Here is a 22,197-nt window from a genome sequence, read left to right as displayed (position 1 = left end):
ATAGCTCTTTCAAAGAGCCGGCACAGGCTCGATGGGCAGAATAGACTCCTCCTGCGTTGTAAGATTCCACGTCAGTATGTGATTTCTACCCTTAACGGAAATGAGCAGAAATCATTTGTTTACTGCACATGCCCTAATCTGGGGAACATCTGTTGAGCCACTGCAATAGTCAGGCCTCGGTTTAACATGTTATCCAAAGGGCAGCACCTCCCGACAATGCAGCACTCTCAATAGTGCACTGGAGCGTCGGCCTATATTACGTGCCCAAGTCTCGTGGAACGTGGCTCGAACCTGCAACCTTCTGAGAGCGAGAGCGCTATCCACTGAGCCAGTTAAATAACAAGAAAATACCTTGGTAGCTGAATACATGGTGAGTAGCGGATGTGGGTGAGTCCCAGCTTCTGAAGAGATGTTGATGACGACGCCCTTTTTCCTGCCAAGTTCAAAACAAACACCATTACCTGAATAGAGGGAAGGACCAAGGCAACTTTTCTTTTGAGGCGGAGAAGATACAAGGACCACAGTGCAGGACACCACCAACATCGAATAGAGTGGGACAAAGAATCTGGGGTGAAATCAAGAAATAGGGGATTGGCGGCAAATGGGTCCTCGATTTAACATCTCATTCAAAAGACGGCACCTCAGACAGTGCGCGTTCCCTCTATACTGCTCTCCGACAGTGCGGCACTCCCTCAGCACTGCCCCTCCGACAGTGCGGCACTCCCTCAGTACTGATCCTCCGACAGTGCAGCACCTCGTCAATAATGCCCCTGACAGTGCGGCACTCCCTCAGCACTGCCCCTCCGACAGTGCGGCACTCCCTCAGTACTGCCCCTCCGACAGTGCGGCACACCCCCTCAGTACTGACCCTCCGACAGTGCGGCGCTCCCTCAGTACTGACCCTCCGACAGTGCGGCGCTCCCTCAGTACTGACCCTCCGACAGTGCGGCGCTCCCTCAGCACTGACCCTCCGACAGTGCGGCGCTCCCTCAGCACTGACCCTCCGACAGTGCGGCGCTCCCTCAGTACTGACCCTCCGACAGTGCGGCGCTCCCTCAGTACTGACCCTCCGACAGTGCGGCGCTCCCTCAGCACTGACCCTCCGACAGTGCGGGGCTCCCTCAGTACTGCCCCTCCGACAGTGCGGCACTCCCTCAGTACTGCCCCTCCGACAGTGCGGCGCTCCCTCAGCACTGACCCTCCGACAGTGCGGCGCTCCCTCAGTACTGCCCCTCCGACAGTGCGGCGCTCCCTCAGCACTGCCCCTCCAACAGTGCGGCGCTCCCTCAGCACTGCCCCTCCAACAGTGCGGCGCTCCTTCAGTACTGACCCTCTGACAGTGCGGCGCTCCCTCAGCACTGCCCCTCTGACAGTGCGGGGCTCCCTCAGTACTGCCCATCCGACAGTGCGGCGCTCCTTCAGTACTGACCCTCCGACAGTGCGGCACTCCCTCAGCACTGACCCTCCGACAGTTTCTGCATCCACCACTCTTCCAGGCAGGGAGTTCCAGATCCCCACAACCCTCTTTGTAAAGAAGCCCCCCCCCACCCCCTCAAATCCCCTCGAAATCTTCCACCAACCCCTTAAAACTATGCCCCCTCGTAATAGACCCCACCACCAATGGAAATAGAGCCTTACTATCCACTATGTCCAGGCCCCTCAATATGTTGTACACCTCGATGAGGTCTCCTCTCAACCGCCTCTGTTCCAATGAAAATAAACCCAGGTTATCAAATCTGTCCTCATAACTAAGATTCTCCATTCCAGGCAGCTTCCTAGTCTCCTCTGCACTCTCTCTAGTGCAATCACGTCCTTCCTATAATACGGCGAACAGAACTGCATGTGGTACTCCCGCTGTGGCCTAACCAAAGTATCATACAATTTAAGCATAACCTCCCCGTTCTTATATTCTATGCCTCGGCCAATAAAGGCAAGCATTCCATATGCCTTCTTAACCACCTTATCCACCTGGCCTGCTACTTTCAGGGATCTGTGGACAAGCACTCCAAGGTACCTTTGTTCATCTACATTATTAAGTGGCTTAATGTGTATACCCTTTCCTTATTAGCCCTCCCAAAGTGCATTACCTCACACTTCTCCGACTTAAATTCCATTTGCCACTGCTCTGCCCACCTAACTAGTAGATTGATATCCTCCTGCAGCCCATGACTTTCCTCTTCATTATCAACCACACAATCAATTTTAGTGTCGCCTGCAAATTTCTTAATCATACTCCCTATATTCAAATCGAAATCGTTGATATATACCACAAAAAGCAAGGGACCCAGTATCGAGCCCTGCAGAAACCCACTGGAAACATCCTTCCAGTCACAAATACATCAAACATTACCCTTTGCTTCCTACCTCCAAGCCAAGTTCTGTCCTCCCTTAGCACTGCCCCTCCGACAGTGCGGCGCTCCCTCAGCACTGCCCCTCCGACAGTGCGGCGCTCCCTCAGCACTGCCCCTCCGACAGTGCGGCGCTCCATTAGCACTGCCCCTCCGACAGTGCGGCGCTCCATCAGCACTGCCCCTCTGACAGTGCAGCGCTCCCTCAGCACTGCCCCTCCGACAGTGCGGCGCTCCATCAGCACTGCCCCTCCGACAGTGCGGCGCTCCCTCAGCACTGCACTGGGAGTGTCAGCTTAGATTATGTGCTCAAATCTCTGGTGTGGGGCTTGAACCCACGACCTTAGGCTTGTGGGTACAAAGCTGGAACTTCTAACATCAGTCTGCCCCATCCCTTGTGAGCTCTGCCTCTCCCCTTCGCTTTTGAAGCAAGTTTGAGATTGTCAATGTGTGAAGGAGCAAATTGTGCAGATGTTAAACTCCTGCAGCAGTTACTCTGGCGGTAAAATGCAAGTTGCAATTCACTTTCCTTAATTGCTTGTACTTCGTGCTTAACACTCAGCTTTGAAGAGGAGAAATCTCACCGCTCCCCAAACTGGAAATTTCTGGAATGTAAACTGGATCCAAGCAGTCTGAATTTTAACAGTTTTCCACCTGCACCTCAATTTGCTTTCCATAAAAACGTAAGAATTAGGAGCAGGAGGTGACCATTCGGCCTCTCGAGCCTGCTCCGCTATTCAACGAGATCACGGCTGATCTTTTACCTCAACTCCATTCTCCTGCCCAATCCCCTTATCCCTCGATTCCCTTATTATCCAAAAATCTATCGCTCTCAGTCTTGAATATACTGAACGACTGAGCCTCCACAGCCCTCTGGGCAGAGAATTCCAGAGATTCACCACCCTCTGAGTGAAGAAGTTTCTCTTCATCTCTGCCCTACATGACCGGCGTCTACGTGAAAGTGGGGTGTTCAGTTAATTTTAAGTGTCGCACGGTAAACATCAAGCTCAAACCCTTGCCCCACCTCAGCCTCCCCCAACCCCTCGATGGTTGCACTTGATAATAAAGTAACCCTGACCTCCCAAGAAACAAGCTGCTACTATACCTTTCCAGCATGCCGGGCAGGACAATTCTGGTCATCTAGCAAGGAGGAAAGAGGCACCAGTTAGATACGACGCACTCGCGAAAGGAGAAATATTAAATGCTAATAACTTAACAATCTTTATTGCATAAATTGCTGCCTTGATTATTGAAAGCTCACACTTTTAAATGTCTGCCAATTGAAACATTTGAAATGGGCTCCCAACTTATTCTTGGCAATACAACAATTTGCATATATATAGCGGCTTTATCACAGTAAAACGTCCTCAAGGCACTTCACAGGAGCATTAAGCAAACAAAACCTGACACACAAGGAGATATAAGGACAGCTTTTTGTTCATTCGTTCCTGGGATATGGGCGTCGCTGGCAAGGCCGGCATTTATTGCCCATCCCTAATCGCCCCTGGAGAAGGTGGTGGTGAGCCGCCTTCTTGAACCGCTGCAGTCCGTGTGGTGAAGGTGCTCCCACAGTGCTGTTCGGGAGGGAGTTCCAGGATTGTGACCCAGCGACGATGAAGGAACGGCCGATATATTTCCAAGTCGGGATGGTGTGTGACTGGGAGGGGAACGTGGAGGTGGTGGTGTTCCCATGGGCCTGCTGCCCTTGTCCTTCTAGGTGGTAGAGGTCGCGGGTTTGGGAGGTGCTGCCGAAGAAGCCTTGGCGAGTTGCTGCAGTGCATCTTGTAGATGGTGCACACTGCAGCCAGGGGGCGCCGGTGGTGGAGGGAGTGAGTGTTGAAGGTGGTGGAGGGAGTGAGTGTTGAAGGTGGTGGAGGGAGTGAGTGTTGAAGGTGGTGGATGGGGGGCCGGTCAAGCGGGTTGCTTTGTCCTGGATGGTGTCAAGCTTCTTGAGCTTGGCCAAAGAAGTAGGTTTTAAGGAATGTCTTAAAATGAGGAGAGAGCAGTAGCGAAGCGGAGAAGTTTAGGAGGGAATTCCAGAGCTTGGGGCCTAGGCAGCTGAAAACATGCCCACCAGGGGAGTTATCCCCGGTGTCCTGGGGCCAATATTTATCCCTCAACTAACATCACTTAAACAGATTATCTGGTCATTATCACATTGCTGTTTGTGGGACCTTGCTGTGCGCAATTGGCTGTACATTTCCTACATTACAACCATGACGACACTTTAAAAAGTACTTGGTTGGCTGTAAAGTGCTTTGGGATGTCCGGTGGGTGTGAAAGTTGCTATATAAATGTGCCTTTCTTTTCTTGCAGATGTGGTGCCACAATGCCAATTATATCACCCTCCACAGACAAATGTGGGGGACACTGTCTCTTTAATTAAACACACAGTACATCGCAGTATTTCAATGCTCACCATCAGGACAGAAAGGATATTGCAGTTCATGATATCAAGAATTTCCTGAAATAAAAAAAAAACATATCTAGAAAGATTTCTCTCGATTCTACACAGCAGTGTTTTTTTTCTGCAATTGTTTCTCTCTCCACCCCATCCTGAAGTCACTCAATCCTACTGAGGTACAGTTACACGAGGACCAATGAGCCTCAGGTACCTGGCTGAGTGACCATTCTCCCGTGTGCGAGCCCAGAATGCAAGCGTCGGCAGGACAGTTGACCACTTAGCCCAGCCTGATCCTTCCCTCATCAGAGGTCTACACATGCAGCAATTTCTACAGGGCTCGCTGGACAGTGGTGTAGAGCAGTGATCCATGTCAGCCATAGCTCAGTGGGCAGCACTCTCACCTCGGAGTCAGAAGGTTGTGGGTTCAAGTCCCGTTCCAGGGACTTGAGCACGAAAAATCTAGGCTGACAACCCAGTGCAGTGCTGAGGGAGTGCCGCACTGTCGGAGGTGTCGTCTTTCAATCAGGATGGCCGAATGGTCGAAGGCACTGTGTTCAAATTGCAGTCTCTTCTGGAGACATAGGTTCGAATCCCACTTCTGACATTCCTTAATTAAGGAAGAATGTTCCCAATGTTGGGGAAGTCTAGAACCAGGGGGTCACAGTCTAAGGATAAGGGGTAAGCCATTTAGGACGAGATGAGGAGAAACAACTTCTCTGAGAGAGTTGTTAACCTGTGGAATTCCCTACTGCAGAAAGTTGTTGAGGCCAGTTCGTGGGATATATTCAAAAGTGAGTTAGATGTGGCCCTTACGGCTAAAGGGATCAAGGGGAATGGAGAGAAAGCAGGAATGGGGTACTGAGGTTGAATGATCAGCCATGATCTTATTGAATGGTGGTGCAGACTCGAATGGCCTACTCCTGCACCTATTTTCTATGTTTTGGATGAGGCCCGGTCTGCTCTCTCAAATGGACGTAAAAGATCCCATGACATTATTTCAAAGAAGAGCAGGGGAGTTCTCCCCGGAGTCCTGGGGCCAATATTTATCCCTCAAATCAACATAACAAAAACAGATTATCTGGGACATTATCACATTGCTGCGTGTGGGAGCTTGCTGTGCACAAATTGGCTGCCGCGTTTCCCACGTAACAACAGTGACTACACTCCAAAAGTACTTCATCGGCTGTAAAGCGCTTTGGGACGTCCCGAGGTGGCGAAAGGCGCTATATAAATGCAAGTCTTTCTTTTTTCAACTCCCTTTGGCCTGAGCTAACTCGGCTGGGAGACTGGGATAGGGAGAGGATATTGGAGCCTCTGTGCCCGAGGGTTCCATGCACCGTAGTCAGAAGTAACATTTCTGTTAATCCTAATTCGCCGACACGAGGCGCCCTGATGGCGGGATGCCCGGTTTACCGCAATTTTGAAAGCACAAATAAGACATGCTGTTTATATACAAGAACAGGAGCATTATATCAATGCCACACACAATGCAGGATTCTGCTGCCAAAGTTCAGCTGACACTAAAGTGTAACAGGCACACGGAGATTTGGTAACCAGAATTAGCACAACCTGAGTGTGCAAGATGTCGCCCAGTACAGAACCTGCAATGTATCGGCGATCTCGCTGTACATTCTGACCTTTTCATCAAAGGCGTCAGGCCCTGCTTGGGTCAACAATTCTGATTGGATGTATTGCTGAAAGTTTCATCATATTACCTTCTGCCACGAACCTCTCTCCACCGCCCATCCCCCGCCCCTCAACACCCACTTTTCCCCCCCCATCGCCAATATTTGTACAATTAATAAACAAGTGTTCAAAGATAATGAGAGAAAAAAAACGCACAATATTTTTTACACCCCTATGATATTTGTTTCTCCTTGGGTTCGCTCACAGCAGTGTCCAAGAGATTAATCTTTAATTACTGGAGACTCCAGGTCAGTCCCGGAGGGCTGGCGACCATAAGGCCCAGGCACTGGAGAGCACTCCTTACTCTCTCAAAGCTACAGTTTTCCATTTCACTCCTGGACAGTGTTTCCTGCTGAGCCAGATCCTGGTTTGTGTTGTGGAGCCACTGGGAAATGGATCGGTAAACGCTCCAAACTCGGTTCGTGTTTGCCCTTTCTATCCAGACAGAGGAGACGGTTATTCCAACACCTGACTCTCCGAGGTGAATGCTCTGTCTGACTGCAGCAACCAGTACACACAACGAGCATGGCTTAGAGGAGGGGAGTGGGAGGGGAAGGAGGCAGGGTCTGAGGGCAAAATGCACACCAACTTCTCCCTGGAATAGAGAGACGTGGAACAAAAAATGAATCACAAAGTTAGATGAAGATGGGTGGGAGGAGGCTCGTATGGAGCACAAACACCGGCATAGACCAGTTGGGCCGAATGGCCTGTTGGAGGCAGTTCAGAGAAGGTTCACTCGGCTGATTCCGGGGATTGACATGAGGAAAGGTTGAGTAGGTTGGGCTTCCACTCATTGGAATTCAGAAGAATGAGAGGTGATTTTATCGAAACATATAAGATTATGAGGGGGCTTGACAAGGTGGATGCAGAGAGGATGTTTCTATTGATGGGGGAGACTAGAACTAGGGGGCATGATCTTAGAATAAGGAGCTGCCCATTTAAAACTGAGATGAGGAGGAATTTCTTCTCTCAGAGGGTTGTAAATCTGTGGAATTCTCTGCCTCAGAGAGCTGTGGAAGCTGGGACATTGAATAAGTTTAAGACAGAAATAGACAGTTTCTTAATGATAAGGGATAAGGGGTTATGGGGAGCGGGCGGGGAAGTGGACCTGAGTCGATGATCGGATCAGCCATGATCTTATTGAATGGCGGAGCAGGCTCGAGGGACCCTATGGCCTATTCCTGTTCCTATTTCTTATATTCTTATGTTTCTGTCACATAGATTCCGGGTAACTCTATGAACTGTGGACTGGACTGGACTAATCTTGGACTGAATGATGGACCAGATAATTGTGCCATGTAACACAAAGTTTAAGAGAATGTGTAATGTACTACACCTTAGTGACATCTGGGGCATCAAGAAAGTAACATGGAAGCATTTGGTAAGTCTTTCCAACATTGTTTACTGTGACAAAGAAAATTACAATTAGAACCAAACCACATCAACAAATGTCCAGCTCAGAAACTCGTCCCACCCAGTGCCCTGTGTCACTGACTGTATCTGTACTGATGTTAATCCAGCTCCCTCACACTGTCACTCAGTAACCCCTCTCCCCTAGCACCCTGTGTCACTGACTGTATCTGTACTGATGTTAATCCAGCTCCCTCACACTGTCACTCAGTAACCCCTTTCCCCCAGCACCGTGTGTCACTGACTGTATCTGTACTGATGTTAATCCAGCTCCCTCACACTGTCACTCAGTAACCCCTCTCCCCCAGCACCCTGTGTCACTGACTGTATCTGTATTGATGTTAATCCAGCTCCCTCACACTGTCACTCAGTAACCCCTCTCCCCCAGCACCCTGTGTCACTGACTGTATCTCTACTGATGTTAATCCAGCTCCCTCACACTGTCACTCAGTAACCCCTCTTCCCCAGTGCCCTGTGTCACTGACTGTATCTGTACTGATGTTAATCCAGCTCCCTCACACTGTCACTCAGTAACCCCTCTCCCCTAGCACCCTGTGTCACTGACTGTATCTGTACTGATGTTAATCTAGCTCCCTCACACTGTCACTCAGTAACCCCTTCCACCCAACAGGTTATTTACTGACTGTATCTCGCGTTAATCCAGTTCTGTAACAGGCTGCCAACATATAAAAAATAATCACAAGATATTGAACAATCAATGTGGAGTAAAACAAAACAAATTTGAATTGATGATCATTCTGTGTAACGAGTTGAGGAACACTTTCTGATGGTCACCTCCCAGCTTTGAAAACATAATTATTTATACCAATATCCCTTTCGCACGCTCTTTGATTTTTCTTATGTTCCCTGACTCCCGCGTGTACAAACGCATCAGGAAAATAGCTTTCCTTATTTTTACACCTATATACAGGGATTTTCTCCTGCCGAGCAGAGGGATTCCTCTAGAAATGAGGAAGTTGGTAAACTTGGGAAATGAGATGGAGTTACCCAGGATTCCGATGTCCAGGTATTTCAGCGCGGCCTCGATTGGTCCATAGATCTCGGCGCCAGAGTTGAAGTCGGCCTGAATAATCTTGGTTTTCTTGCCTTGTTGCTGCTCTGCAATCACCCAGAGAGGGACAAGTTACCATCTCTCACAGTCCGAATAACTTCCACAATCACCCTGCATGTCCTCTTGCCCAAACAGTTTTCCTAGAATGATACAGCACAGAAATTCAGCGCTGTGTGTATTTGAAAGTGCAGCCGTGTTTAGTCCATTCCCCCTGCTCTCTCCCCACAGCCCGGTGAATGTTTCCCCGTCAAGTATTTATCCAATTCCCGGTTTGAAAGTTACTATTGAATCTGCTCCCACCGCCCTTTCAGGCAGCGCGTTCCCGATCACAACAACTCGCTGCGTAAAAACATTCTCCCCATCTCCCCCTCTGGTTCCATCGTCGATTATCGTCAATCTGTGTCCCTCTGGTTACCCACCCTCCTGCCCCCGGGAACAGTCTCTCCTTATTTACTCCATCAAAACCCCTCATCATTTTGAACACCTCGATTAAATCTCCTCTTTGAGCCAAATCCTCACCAGTTGCACTTTCAAGCAGTGCGCATTGAATGGCTGAACAGCAGGAGGGATCCTGGCTGATTTTTAACCCCTCTGTAACCCAGGGCCACTGAGGCTAATTGTAACCGCCCACAGGCAATCGTTAGTTGTGATATCATCTCTTGTGTAACTCAACAGTAACATCTTGTATTTGTATAGCGCCTTTAGAACATCCCGGTGCGTTATAAAGCAAAATTTGACAGCGAACCACACAAGAAGATATTAGGACAGATGACCAAGAGCTCGGTCAAAGAGTTGGATTTAAGGAGCATCTGAAAGGAGGGGAGAGAGGTGGAGAGGTTTAGGGAGGGGATTCCAGAGCTTAGTTCCCAGGCAGCTGAAGGCAGAGCCACCAATGGTGGAGCGATGGAAATCGGTGATGCTCAAGAGGCCAGAATTAGAGGAGCAGTCTCGGGGGGGGGGGGGGGTTTGTGGGTCATAAAGGAAGACATCCTCGACTCCGAGGGACTGCCTAAGGAGAGAAGTCTGTAATGTACATATGAATGACTCCACGAGGCAATGTGTTGTACTCAAACTGTAGTGACCTTGGTCCTTTATTGGTAACCAGAGTGAGGCAGCCGCATGGTGGCTACCCTTTTATACAGCCCTTGCCACCAGGGCAGGAAACCCCGGTCTCCACCAGTTGCACCCTCTAGTGGTGCCAGCATAGTATATACGCAGTGTAAACCTTATTGATAGTACATCAGGTAAACAAGTCTTATGCAACTATACAAGTACCTACACAGAGAGTAAATCTATAGTCTGCACATATAACAAGAAAAGGTCACTATGTGTAGTAATCACAGGGTCACTGACCTACACACCCAGCACCTGTGCCTCTACAGGGTCTCTGCAGTGGGATTACTTTAGGATTGCTCTTGCAAAGAGCCCACACAGACACGATGGGCTGAACGACCTCCCTTTGTGGGAATCTCCTGTGGTTCTTACCTATCTCTGCGGCTGTGGCTCTCAACTTCTCCAAAGACCGGCTGATCAGCACCACATTGAGCCCTCTTCTTGCCAACTGGGAATTAAGAGAAACGCATTAAGCAGTGCCCCACTGGTGTGGTAAAATGCCGCAAGGGCCAAGCTGCGCACTCCGCCTCAGGAGCGTTCAACAGTGAGAGAGAAGATCCTGCTGTGATCAGATATCACAATACAATGTTCCATCAGAAGAAAAGGAGGCGCTCCCGAGCTGCTCAATAGCTGGTTGCACTGCCCCAGTGTAGTACTGAGGCACACAGACCAGAACGATCCCAAAAAGGATCTCGGGTCTCTGCTGAAGTAGCTGATCTCGGCCGGGACATTATTTTGGGGCACTGCAATTGTCCTCAGTGCCCGTTGTGAGGAAGGAAGGGAATTCAACCAGGCTTCCTGTTCTCAATTGCTGTGTGGGTTGGTCTTCGGTGTGATGGCTTCACAACTTAATAGCCTGCAGACGCCCTCTGTCTCGGCTCAGTCGTGACGAACGGCCACTTGAGACGTACTGGAGGGTGGCTGTTGACAGTGGACCTGTACCCCAAGTAGGGCTCAGCTCGTTCAGAAGAGGTGGAGAGAAAATTAGGGAAACAAAACAACAACGTATTTATATAACGTCTTTAACATAGCGAAACATCCCAAGGCGCTTCACAGCAGTGTTATGCGACAGAAATTTGACACCGAGCCGCGTAAGAAGAAATTAGCACAGGTGGTCAATGAGGTCGGTTTTAAGGAGCGTCTTGAAGGAGAAAAGAGAGGTAGAGAGGCGGAGAGGTTTAGGGAGGGAGTTCCAGAGCTTGGGGCCCAGGCAACAGAAGGCACGGCCACCAATGGTGGAACGATTACAATCAGGGATGCTCAGGAAGGCAGAATCAAAGGAGTGCAGACATCTCGGGGGGGTTGTGGGGCTGGAGGGGATTACAGAGATAGCAAAGCTGAATATTTTAGAAATAATACAAGAACTTCCATTTATATAGCGCTTTTAACATAGTAAAACATTCCACAGCGTTTCACAGGAGCGTTATCAAAAATTTAACACCGAGCTACATAAGGAGATGTTAGGACAAGTGACCAAAAGCTTGGTCAAAGAGATAGGTTTAAGGAAGAAACAGAGAGGCAGAGAGGTTTGGGGAGGGAGTTCCAGAGCTCTGGGCCCAGGCAGCTGAAGGTGGAGCGATGGAAATCAGGGAGGCACCAGAGGTCGGTTGGAGGAGCGCAGACATCTCGGGGGGGGGGGGGGGTTGTGGGGCTGGAGGGGATTACAGAGATAGGGAGGGGGCGAGGGCCATGGAGGGATTTGAATACAAGGATGAGAATTTTAAAATCGAGGCGTTGCTGGATAGGGAGCAGGTCAGTGAGCACAGGGATGAGGGGGGAGCTGGACTTGCTGCAAGTTAGGAGACGAGAATCAGAGTTTTGGATGAGCTCAAGTTTACGGAAGGTGGGAAGTCGGCCGGGAGACCATCGGAAAGGTCAAGTCTGGAGGTAACAAAAGCATGGATGCAAATATTGGCAAACATAACCAAGCCTGTCCTTGTAATAATTTGAATACAATATAGACAATAAAGAGCAAGGGAGTGGGATTAATTAGATAGCTCTACCAAAGAGCCAGTGCAGGCACGATGGGCCAAATGACCTCCTTCAGTGCTGTGTCAGTCTGTGATTAAGGACAGTAACAAAGGCAGAGATCTGTATTACCTCATGAGCATAGGCTTTTCCAATCCCACTGGTTGCACCTGTTACAACTAGAAAAAATAACTGATTAAAAATAATTTTTATTCATATATAATTCCTTTATGATTTACTATATTTTTCTCTTTTCGTGAATTCCATCTCCCCACCTCTTGTGCACTTTCCATTGGTCTTCCTAGACGCTGACCTACACGATTGGTCTTCTCCCTCTCTATTGGCACCATATTGAAACCAAGACAGTGTCCCACTCGCGAACTTATTACATCACGATGGCGGTGCTCCTCACTTCTCTCTACATTCCCTTGGAGAAAACGCTGGTGAACTGGTCATCTCAAAAGGTAGAGGGCAAAAGAAAGCAAGAAAGAACTTGCATTTCTATAGCACTTTTCACAACTTCAGGACCTCCTTCAGCACTTCCCCTCCGACAGTGCGGCGCTTCCCTCAGCACCGCCCCTCCGACAGTGCGGCTCTCCCTCAGCACCGCCCCTCCGACAGTGCGGCACTCCTTCAGCACCGCCCCTCCGACAGTGCGGCACTCCCTCAGCACCGCCCCTCCGACAGTGCGGCGCACCCTCAGCACTGCCCCTCCGACAGTGCGGCGCTCCCTCAGTACTGCCCCTCCGACAGTGCGGCACTCCTTCAGCACCGCCCCTCCGACAGTGCGGCACTCCTTCAGCACCGCCCCACCGACAGTGCGGCTCTCCCTCAGCACCGCCCCTCCGACAGTGCGGCACTCCTTCAGCACCGCCCCTCCGACAGTGCGGCACTCCCTCAGCACCGCCCCTCCGACAGTGCGGCGCTCCCTCAGCACCGCCCCTCCGACAGTGCGGCGCACCCTCAGCACTGCCCCTCCGACAGTGCGGCGCTCCCTCAGTACTGCCCCTCCGACAGTGCGGCACGCCCTCAGTACTGCCCCTCCGACAGTGCGGCGCTCCCTCAGTACTGCCCCTCCGACAGTGCGGCACGCCCTCAGCACTGCCCCTCCGACAGTGCGGCGCTCCCTCAGTACTGCCCCTCCGACAGTGCGGCTCTCCTTCAGCACCGCCCCTCCGACAGTGCGGCACGCCCTCAGCACCGCACCGGGAATGTCAGCCTAGATTTTTCTGCTCAAGTCTCTGGAGTGGGGCTCAAACCACAACCTTCTGACTCAGGAAGTGCTACCCACTGAGCCCTGCCGCCTGGTTGTGATAACAGTGCGTGAATATGGGAGTCGGCTGATGGGAACAGCCATATGCCACATGCACTTCACGCTCCAGCTCAGCAACTTTAGCTCAGAGGCAGCTGTTCCAACCGGGGAATCGGTAGTGCTGGCAGCCTATCCTAGATTCAATGGCTTCGAGAGCTTTAAACATGGAGGCATTGATAGGAACGTAAATTCATTTTGGTACATAGAGTCTGCATCCCGTTGCTGCATTAATAGCGAGTTCAAATAAGTCGCCAAACTCATTTGACGGTTAAATGAACAAGAACATAAAATGACAGTCCGTTGAGCTGAACGCTCCAGTTGTCTCCCTTCTCCCCAACTCACATTACAAGTGGTGGTGCTTTTAAAAGCCCATTACATCGCTTTTCCGTGGCTGGTCACGCTTGCTTTTAAATTAGGTACAGGCAACTCTCGATTAACTGCACACGGATCCAATGGGAAACCATTGTAACGGAATTTAAACTTTCGGCCTGGAAGGCATCGGGCCGGTGCGTTCGGAGTTCTTTCGACCCGGGAAGGCATCGGATTTTAACTTTATAATGTCAATCACTCTAACAGAGAAATCGTTTACCCGGCATAGCCCAATCCCCGAGGGACCCGGATAATCGAGAGTTGCCTGTAATACTGCCTGAACCTACCAAAGACTTCACAACCCGATCTCGAAGAAACAGAATAAAGCACCTTACCTTTTCACATGCACAGAAAGAAGAAACAGAGATGTATCCAAGGCTGATTTATAAGCTGACAAGTTACAGCCATACAGATCTGTTAACAGTCTACTGAACTTTGCACGTTATCTTAATTCTAAAGATTTTAACTACGTCGAGCGATTGTCCAGCGTCGCACTCTCGTCTGAGTCAGAAGGATGTGGGTTCAAGTCCCACTCCAGGGACCCGAGCACAAAAATCTAGTCTGACACTCCCAGTGCAGTACTGAGGAAGTGCCGCACTGTTGGAGGGGCAGTACTGAGGGAGCGCCACGTTGTCGGAGGGGCAGTACTGAGGGAGTGTTGCACTGTCGGAGGGGCAGTACTGAGGAAGTGCCGCACTGTTGGAGGGGCAGTACTGAGGGAGCGCCACGTTGTCGGAGGGGCAGTACTGAGGGAGTGTTGCACTGTCGGAGGGGCAGTACTGAGGGAGCGCCGCACTGTCGGAGGGGCAGTACTGAGGGAGTGTTGCACTGTCGGAGGGGCAGTACTGAGAGAGCGCCGCACTGTCGGAGGGGTAGTACTGAGGAAGTGCCGCACTGTCGGAGGGGCAGTACTGAGGGAGTGCCGCACTGTCGGAGGGGCAGTACTGAGGAAGTGCCGCACTGTCGGAGGGGCAGTACTGAGGGAGCGCCGCACTGTCGGAGGGTCAGTACTGAGGAAGTGCCGCACTGTCGGAGGGGCAGTACTGAGAGAACGCCGCACTGTCGGAGGGGCAGTACTGAGGAAGTGCCGCACTGTCGGAGGGGCAGTACTGAGGGAGCGCCGCACTGTCGGAGGGGCAGTACTGAGGAAGTGCCACACTGTCGGAGGGGCAGTACTGAGGAAGTGCCGCACTGTTGGAGGGGCAGTACTGAGGGAGCGCCACGTTGTCGGAGGGGCAGTACTGAGGGAGTGTTGCACTGTCGGAGGGGCAGTACTGAGGGAGTGTTGCACTGTCGGAGGGGCAGTACTGAGGGAGTGTTGCACTGTTGGAGGGGCAGTACTGAGGGAGTGTTGCACTGTTGGAGGGGCAGTACTGAGAGAGCGCCGCACTGTCGGAGGGACAGTACTGAGGGAGTGTTGCACTGTCGGAGGGGCAGTACTGAGGGAGTGTTGCACTGTCGGAGGGGCAGTACTGAGGGAGTGTTGCACTGTTGGAGGGGCAGTACTGAGGGAGCGCCGCACTGTCGGAGGGGCAGTACTGAGGGAGTGTTGCACTGTCGGAGGGGCAGTACTGAGAGAGCGCCGCACTGTCGGAGGGGTAGTACTGAGGAAGTGCCGCACTGTCGGAGGGGCAGTACTGAGGGAGTGCCGCACTGTCGGAGGGGCAGTACTGAGGAAGTGCCGCACTGTCGGAGGGGCAGTACTGAGGGAGCGCCGCACTGTCGGAGGGTCAGTACTGAGGAAGTGCCGCACTGTCGGAGGGGCAGTACTGAGAGAGCGCCGCACTGTCGGAGGGGCAGTACTGAGGAAGTGCCGCACTGTCGGAGGGGCAGTACTGAGGGAGCGCCGCACTGTCGGAGGGGCAGTACTGAGGAAGTGCCACACTGTCGGAGGGGCAGTACTGAGGGAGCGCCGCACTGTCGGAGGGGCTGTACTGAGGAAGCGCCGCACTGTCGGAGGGGCTGTACTGAGGGAGCGCCACACTGTCGGAGGGGCAGTACTGAGGGAGCGCCACACTGTCGGAGGGGCAGTACTGAGGGAGCGCCGCACTGTCAGAGGGGCAGTACTGAGGGAGCGCCACACTGTCGGAGTAGCAGTAATGATGGAGCGCCGCACTGTCGGAGGGGCAGTACTGAGGGAGTGCCGCACTGTCGGATGGGCAGTACTGAGGGAGTGCCACACTGTCGGAGGGGCAGTACTGAGGGAGCGCCGCACTGTCGGAGGGGCAGTACTGAGGAAGTGCCACACTGTCGGAGGGGCAGTACTGAGGGAGCGCCGCACTGTCGGAGGGGCTGTACTGAGGAAGCGCCGCACTGTCGGAGGGGCTGTACTGAGGGAGCGCCACACTGTCGGAGGGGCAGTACTGAGGGAGCGCCACACTGTCGGAGGGGCAGTACTGAGGGAGCGCCGCACTGTCAGAGGGGCAGTACTGAGGGAGCGCCACACTGTCGGAGTAGCAGTAATGATGGAGCGCCGCACTGTCGGAGGGGCAGTACTGAGGGAGTGCCGCACTGTCGGATGGGCAGTACTGAGGGAGTGCCACACTGTCGGAGGGGCAGTACTGAGGGAGCGCCGCACTGTCGGAGGGGCAGTACTGAGAGCGTGCTGCACTGTCGGAGGGGCAGTAGTGAAGGAGTGCTGCACTGTCGGAGGGGCAGTACTGAGGGCGTGCTGCACTGTCGGAGGGGCAGTAGTGAAGGAGTGCTGCACTGTCGGAGGGGCAGTACAGAGGGAGTGCCGCACTGTCGGAGATGCTGTCTTTTGGATGAGACGTTAACCCATGGCCCAGTCTGCTCTCTCAGGTAGATGTAAAAGATCACATGGCACTATTTTGAAGAAGAGTTCTCCCCGGTGTCTTGAGGACAATATTTATCCCTCAATCAACATAGCAAATACAGATGATCTAGTCATTATCACATTGCTGTGTGTGGGAGCTTGTTGAGCATTTCCTACATTACAACAGTGACTACACATCAAAAAGTACTTCATTGGCTGTAAAGTGATTTGGGGCGTCTGGAGGTTGTGAGAAGGCGCTATAGAAATTAAAGTCTTTCTTTCTACAGAATGTCTCATCGTCTAGCAGATTGACAAGCTGAGTAAAAATCATTTCTCCGTCTCCCTGTTTACTTTGAGCTAATTATCTTAAATTGGTGTTACTCAGTCACGTTTCTAGGGTAGATTGGCCAGAACTCCCTGTTCTGAGCACTATCCTTGATGCCCCTGTGAATGTCTGTGGAAGAATCATGAAAGGGTTAATAAAATGGTTCTAGGAATCAATAAGAAAATAAGAACAGACAGACTTGGTTTCCCGTGAGAAAGTAGTGGACAAAGGAGCTTATATGACCATCACTGATAAACAAGGGTTTATGGCCATGACTTGATAAGGTGTACATTTGCTTCACGTGATTAAGTCAAGCTATCCTAAAACGTAGGAGGTTTTGGTGTCCTTGAGCAATTCTGCTTGTTGCAATTCCGCTCGTAAAAGCATAAAGTGTTCTAAAGATAAACAGGCTGTCAATCCATGAAGCCCCAGTAACACACTGTGATTGATGAAGCAGGCCGTACCTCCTTTGGTTTGTAAGAATAAAAGGGATGCGTCTGTGAGGATAGGCAGACCTTTTGTCTGCCTGCCCCGGAATCTGTAGACTCTGTGCTGGCAGTTTGGTAACAGATCCGAAGCTGCTTCAATAAAGACGTAAAGATTGAAGGTATCCGACTTGATTGTCGAATGCAGCTGACCACCCGAACTAGGACTTAACACCCCCTTGTGGAAAAAAAAAGACTTGCATTTATAACTTCTTCTTCGGCAGTCTCCCGGAGTCGAACATGACTTGCTTCCACACGAATATGAGCTCTACGGTGACGAATGAGTCCAGTGTGGGTTCTACAGACTCTGTCACAGGTGGGGCAGGTGATGTTTGAAGGGACGGGTGGGTGGGGTGCTTGGTTTATCGTACGCTTCTTACACTGTTTGTACTGGCTGGCGCGTGCTCTTGCATTTATATAGCGCCTTTCACGACCACCGGACGTCTCAAAGTGCTTTACAGCCAATGAAGTACTTTTGGAGTGTGGTCATTGTTGTAATGTGGGAAACTGGGCAGCCAATTTGCGCTCAGCAAGCTCCCGCAAACAGCAACGTGATAATGACCCAGGTCATCTGTTTTTTGTAATGTTGATTGAGGGATATAAAGAGCGGCTGAGATGAGGGCAGAACAGGTTCGGCTGTGATGGGACCCCCTGCCCCCTCTCCCCGTGGTCCAATTGCCCTGGCAACATTCAAATGGTTAAGATTGAGTGCTAATATAAGTAGACGTACTTGAAAATGCCATTGGTAAAGTATTTAACTTCATTTTGTGCCGGATCTGATAGAATGCTCGAACAGCCCCTGCAATACCTCTAAAGCTTGCTTTCCCTCCTGGGGCCAGCAGATGCTAAGTGGATATGGCAGCCGCTTCAAGTGTGAGGGGCATCACAGCAAATCCCGATTCCACTGTCACCCCAGAACCCCTTCCCAACAGCCATGCTTTCCACAAGGGGCTCAGGAGGTTTAACATATTTCCACTCTCCCCCCCCCCACACCCCACTTTCCCTCTCACCCCCTCAGCTCAGGGACATAAAGACTCGATGGAAAGAAAATAGATGTGTGTTTCCACAGCGCCTTTCACGACATGAGGTCGTCCCAAAGCGCTTTGCAACCAATGAAGTGCGGTCACTGTTGTAATGTGGGAAACGCGGCACCCATTTTGTGCATAGTAAGCTCCCACAAAAAGGAATGTGATAATGACCAGATCATCTGTTGAGTGATAAATATTGGCCCAGGGCAATAGGAAAAACTCCCCTGCTCTTCTTCGAATAGTGGCCAAGGGATCTTTTACGTCCACCTGAGAGAGCAAACGGGGACCTTAGTTTAACATTTCATCCTCCAACAGTGCAGCCTTTCCTCAGTACTGCCCCTCCGACAGTGCGGTGCTCCCTCAGCACTCCCCCTCCGACAGTGCGGCGCTCCCTCAGTACTGCCCCTCCGACAGTGCGGCGCTTCCTCAGTGCTGCCCCTCCGACAGTGCGGCACTCCCTCAGTACTGCCCCTCCGACAGTGCAGGGCTCCCTCAGTACTGCATCTCCGACAGTGCGGTGCTCCCTCAGTACTGCCCCTCCGACAGTGCGGCGCTCCCTCACTACTGCCCCTCCGACAGTGCGGCGCTCCCTCAGTACTGCCCCTCCGACAGTGCGGCGCTCCCTCTGTACTGCCCCTCTGACAGTGCGGCGCTCCCTCTGTACTGCCCCTCCGACAGTGCGGCACTCCCTCAGTACTGCCCCTCCGACAGTGCGGCGCTCCCTCAGTACCGCACTTAGAGTGTCAACCTGGATTTTTATGCTCAAGTCTCTGGAGAGGGACAAACTTCTGACTCAGAGGCAAAAGAGGGTCTTGACTGACTACACTGGAGTGCCCCAATGCTGCCCGGGCACTGATCAATTTAATTACATTTTAAGGAAAACATGTTTTAACAAATTCAGGTTGCACACTTGCAAAAGTAGACAAAGAGAGCACCTACTTTAACATAGTGGGATTTTTTTTTAGTTCCATCAGTGTGGCTTCCAAAGTGAGTTTAGGAATGTTCAGGGAACAGACTGTCCTGGTAAAAGGATCTTGAAATAGCTCTACTCGGAACTCCTTAACGGCAAATGAGCCAAAGATGGGCAGAGGAAACGTTACAAGGACACCCTCAAAGCTTCCCTGATAAAGTGCAACACCCCCACCGACACCTGGGAGTCCCTGGCCAAAGATCGCCCTAAGTCGAGGAAGTGCATCTGGGAGGGCGCTGAGCACCTCGAGTCTCAACGGCAAGAGCATGCAGAGACCAAGCGCAGGCAGTGGAAGGAGCGTGCGGCAAACCTGTCCCACCCTCCCCTTCCCTCAACCACTGTCTGTCCCACCTGTGACAGGGACTGTGGCTCTCGTATTGGATTGCTCAGCCACCTAAGAACTCATGCTCAGAGTGGAAGCAAGTCTTCCTCGATTCCGAGGGACTGCCTTTGATGACGATAAAGTCCACGCGCGATTATCCGCCATGCGGGGGACAGCAACTGCGCCCACGAGCTCACGACCCAGAGAGGGATCCAAACCCTGAAGAAATTCCGAGCAGAAAACAAGCCACAACCTTACCAGCCCATTCCCCGTAGGACATCAGGTCTGTTCTCCAAAATTTGGGCAGGACGTAAGTCCTGATGCCTACCAACAGCTCCCAAGTGTACTTGGTAAAGTAGTAGAGGCACGTCAGTGTGCCAATCAACGCCAGTGTGCCATTCAGCAAAGACTCTGCAAAAAGCACCATCTTTGACCAGGTTCTGCAAGGTTCAAAGTCTAAAGTCTTTTTCAGTACTTCGTATGTTATTTGTACTGTGTCGAGTGAGCCCCGCCCCTTAAACCTGTTCTAATTGGTCACCTCTAGGTGACTAGCATGTCAGTCCTGCACTCATTTCTTCACTCAAATGTTTGCTCAAGCACATGATGAAATTTCACAAGCTGTTTTGCTGTGCACTGCCCTCGTATCCTCACTGGTGTTTTTAAATGACTAAATTTGTGTAGTGTGTGTTTCTATACTAATCTGATAAACAAAAAGGGGAAGAAATTCAGTCGCGCCGCTGTTGTGGCATTAATCCAGGTGAAGTGGTACTTTTAGCGCCTTGAAACAGTTTGCACTTCCTGCCCAGAAGTCCGTTGTAAATCGGTTGAAGAGCTGAAAGAGGCAATGAATCATCCTTTGCACACCAGAGCTGGGGGGCGTTAGGGGAGGGGCGATAACAAAGGTTTGGTCGGCACAATTCGCAGACCCATTGTGCATGCGCGGAACTCCGAATCAGAGCCACGTGCGCCCACTTCTGGTGCATGCCACGCCAGATGCCAGCTTGGTGAGCATGATGGCTTTAGACATCACTACACAAGCACACACACTGCAAGATGGCTGCGAACAGAACTGTGATCACATTACCTGGCCACATGACCGTTTATTGTTATTACATCAGTAGTCCACTAGGTGGAGCTCTATTACAGTGAGGGCATTAGCGTCGGCGCTGGGAGTAGGTCGAGTAAGCAGACCCGCACTGATTTAACACCAGCGCTGCTATTTTCGTCCTGAACGCTACAGCTAATGCCCTGAAAATGGGTTCAGCAGCAAGGCCCTCCCTACCAGCAATATTTATACGTTAGTTGCTGATTAATTTCTACTGGCTCTGCGTAAGTTTTGTGGAAGTGTTCTAAGAGTTGTTTGAAGTTGGTGAGGTGACAGGGAGTAATGCTGCAAGTGGTTCTGGTCAGATCACTTGCTCCCAGTCATGGGGGCTCTGGTTGTCTCCCCCCCCACTTGGCCTGCAGCATGACAGGGAGATGGAGCAGAGGCAGCAAAGAGGACAAGCTGGTCGCAGAGGGAGGAGGAGGAGGTAGCTGGGGGAGAAGGGCCCTCACCAGGAGAGCCTTACCTACCTAGGGTCTTCCGAGAGCAATTCTGTGACCTCAGCATGGGCCAGGAGCAGTGTCTGCGCTTTACGAAGAAGGTGCTCACAGATCTCTTGCGACCAGACCTGCAGCCTCACGCCAGGCAAGGACAGCGCTGCCAGTGGCTGTGAAGGTGACCTGACCCTGAATTTCCGCGTGTCGGGAACCTTCCAGGCTGGAGCAGGCGACATATGTAACATCTCCCAATTCACCGTCCATAAGAGAGGTGACAGATGCTCTTTATGCCAGGAGAGGGGACTTCATTGTCTTCTCTCTGAGCAGAGAGAAGCAGACAGACCATGTATGTGGTATTGCTAGGATAGCGGTCTTCCCCATGGTGCAGGGCGCCATCCGCTGCATGCACATGGCTTTGCGGGCGCCCCTTCTAAATGCTGCAACCGCAAAGGTGACCGCTCGCCGAATGTGCAGTAGGTGTGTGACCATGCTCAGCACATCAAGCTGGTGACTATGTGGGATCCAGGCAGCAGTCATGATGCTTTTATTCTGCGCCATTCCACGGAGCTTTGAGCCAACACAACAAACCAGAGGGTGGCTACTGGGCGACAAGGGCTACCTGCTTACTAGCTGGTTCATGGCACCGCTCTGCAACCCAACCACAAGTGGGCGGCATGCATAAAATGAGAGCCACGCTGCCACACGGAATCTTATAGAGCAGACAATTGGCGTTGTTAAACAACCCTTCCGTTGCCTGGACCGCTCTGGAGGAGCCTGCAGGCTGAGACCAGAGCACGTCTCAAGATCGTCGTGGTCTGCTGCATGCTGCACAGCCTCGCCATCATAAGGGCACAGCTCTTGCCACTAGGCATACGGCGATGAGCTGAAGAGCAGGAGAAAGAGTAGGAGCAAGAGTAAGAGGAGAAAGCGGAAGAGGGGCAGGAGGAAGGGAGGAGGCAACCCTGAAAACTCCCTTTCTACCTAGGCAGTCCGTGATTGACTGGTCCAACTGTGGTACACCAGTGAACCCAATCCCAATTCTGGGACGTCTTGGGGAGAGACTATGT

General features: G+C 51.6%; 1 protein-coding gene across 1 annotated transcript in view; it reads right to left on the bottom strand.

The window, feature by feature from the left end:
* The window catches only part of LOC139233058 (very-long-chain 3-oxoacyl-CoA reductase-like), a 37,620-nt gene extending 17,188 nt beyond the window's left edge, over nucleotides 1-20,432 (bottom strand). The window contains exons 1-8 of the mRNA XM_070863578.1: nucleotides 19,847-20,432; nucleotides 12,134-12,180; nucleotides 10,406-10,481; nucleotides 8,857-8,967; nucleotides 7,775-7,842; nucleotides 4,768-4,812; nucleotides 3,454-3,488; nucleotides 352-433 (exon numbers count right to left, since the gene is read on the bottom strand). Coding sequence (XP_070719679.1) covers nucleotides 352-433; nucleotides 3,454-3,488; nucleotides 4,768-4,812; nucleotides 7,775-7,842; nucleotides 8,857-8,967; nucleotides 10,406-10,481; nucleotides 12,134-12,180; nucleotides 19,847-20,015 — 633 coding nt within the window. The 5' untranslated portion in view covers nucleotides 20,016-20,432. The remainder of the gene's footprint in view (nucleotides 1-351; nucleotides 434-3,453; nucleotides 3,489-4,767; nucleotides 4,813-7,774; nucleotides 7,843-8,856; nucleotides 8,968-10,405; nucleotides 10,482-12,133; nucleotides 12,181-19,846) is intronic.
* Between the last annotated feature and the right edge of the window lie 1,765 nt (nucleotides 20,433-22,197).

This window comes from Pristiophorus japonicus, chromosome 20, assembly GCF_044704955.1.
Source record: "Pristiophorus japonicus isolate sPriJap1 chromosome 20, sPriJap1.hap1, whole genome shotgun sequence".
NCBI lineage: Eukaryota > Metazoa > Chordata > Chondrichthyes > Pristiophoridae > Pristiophorus > Pristiophorus japonicus.
This window is presented reverse-complemented; position numbering and strand designations above follow the sequence as displayed.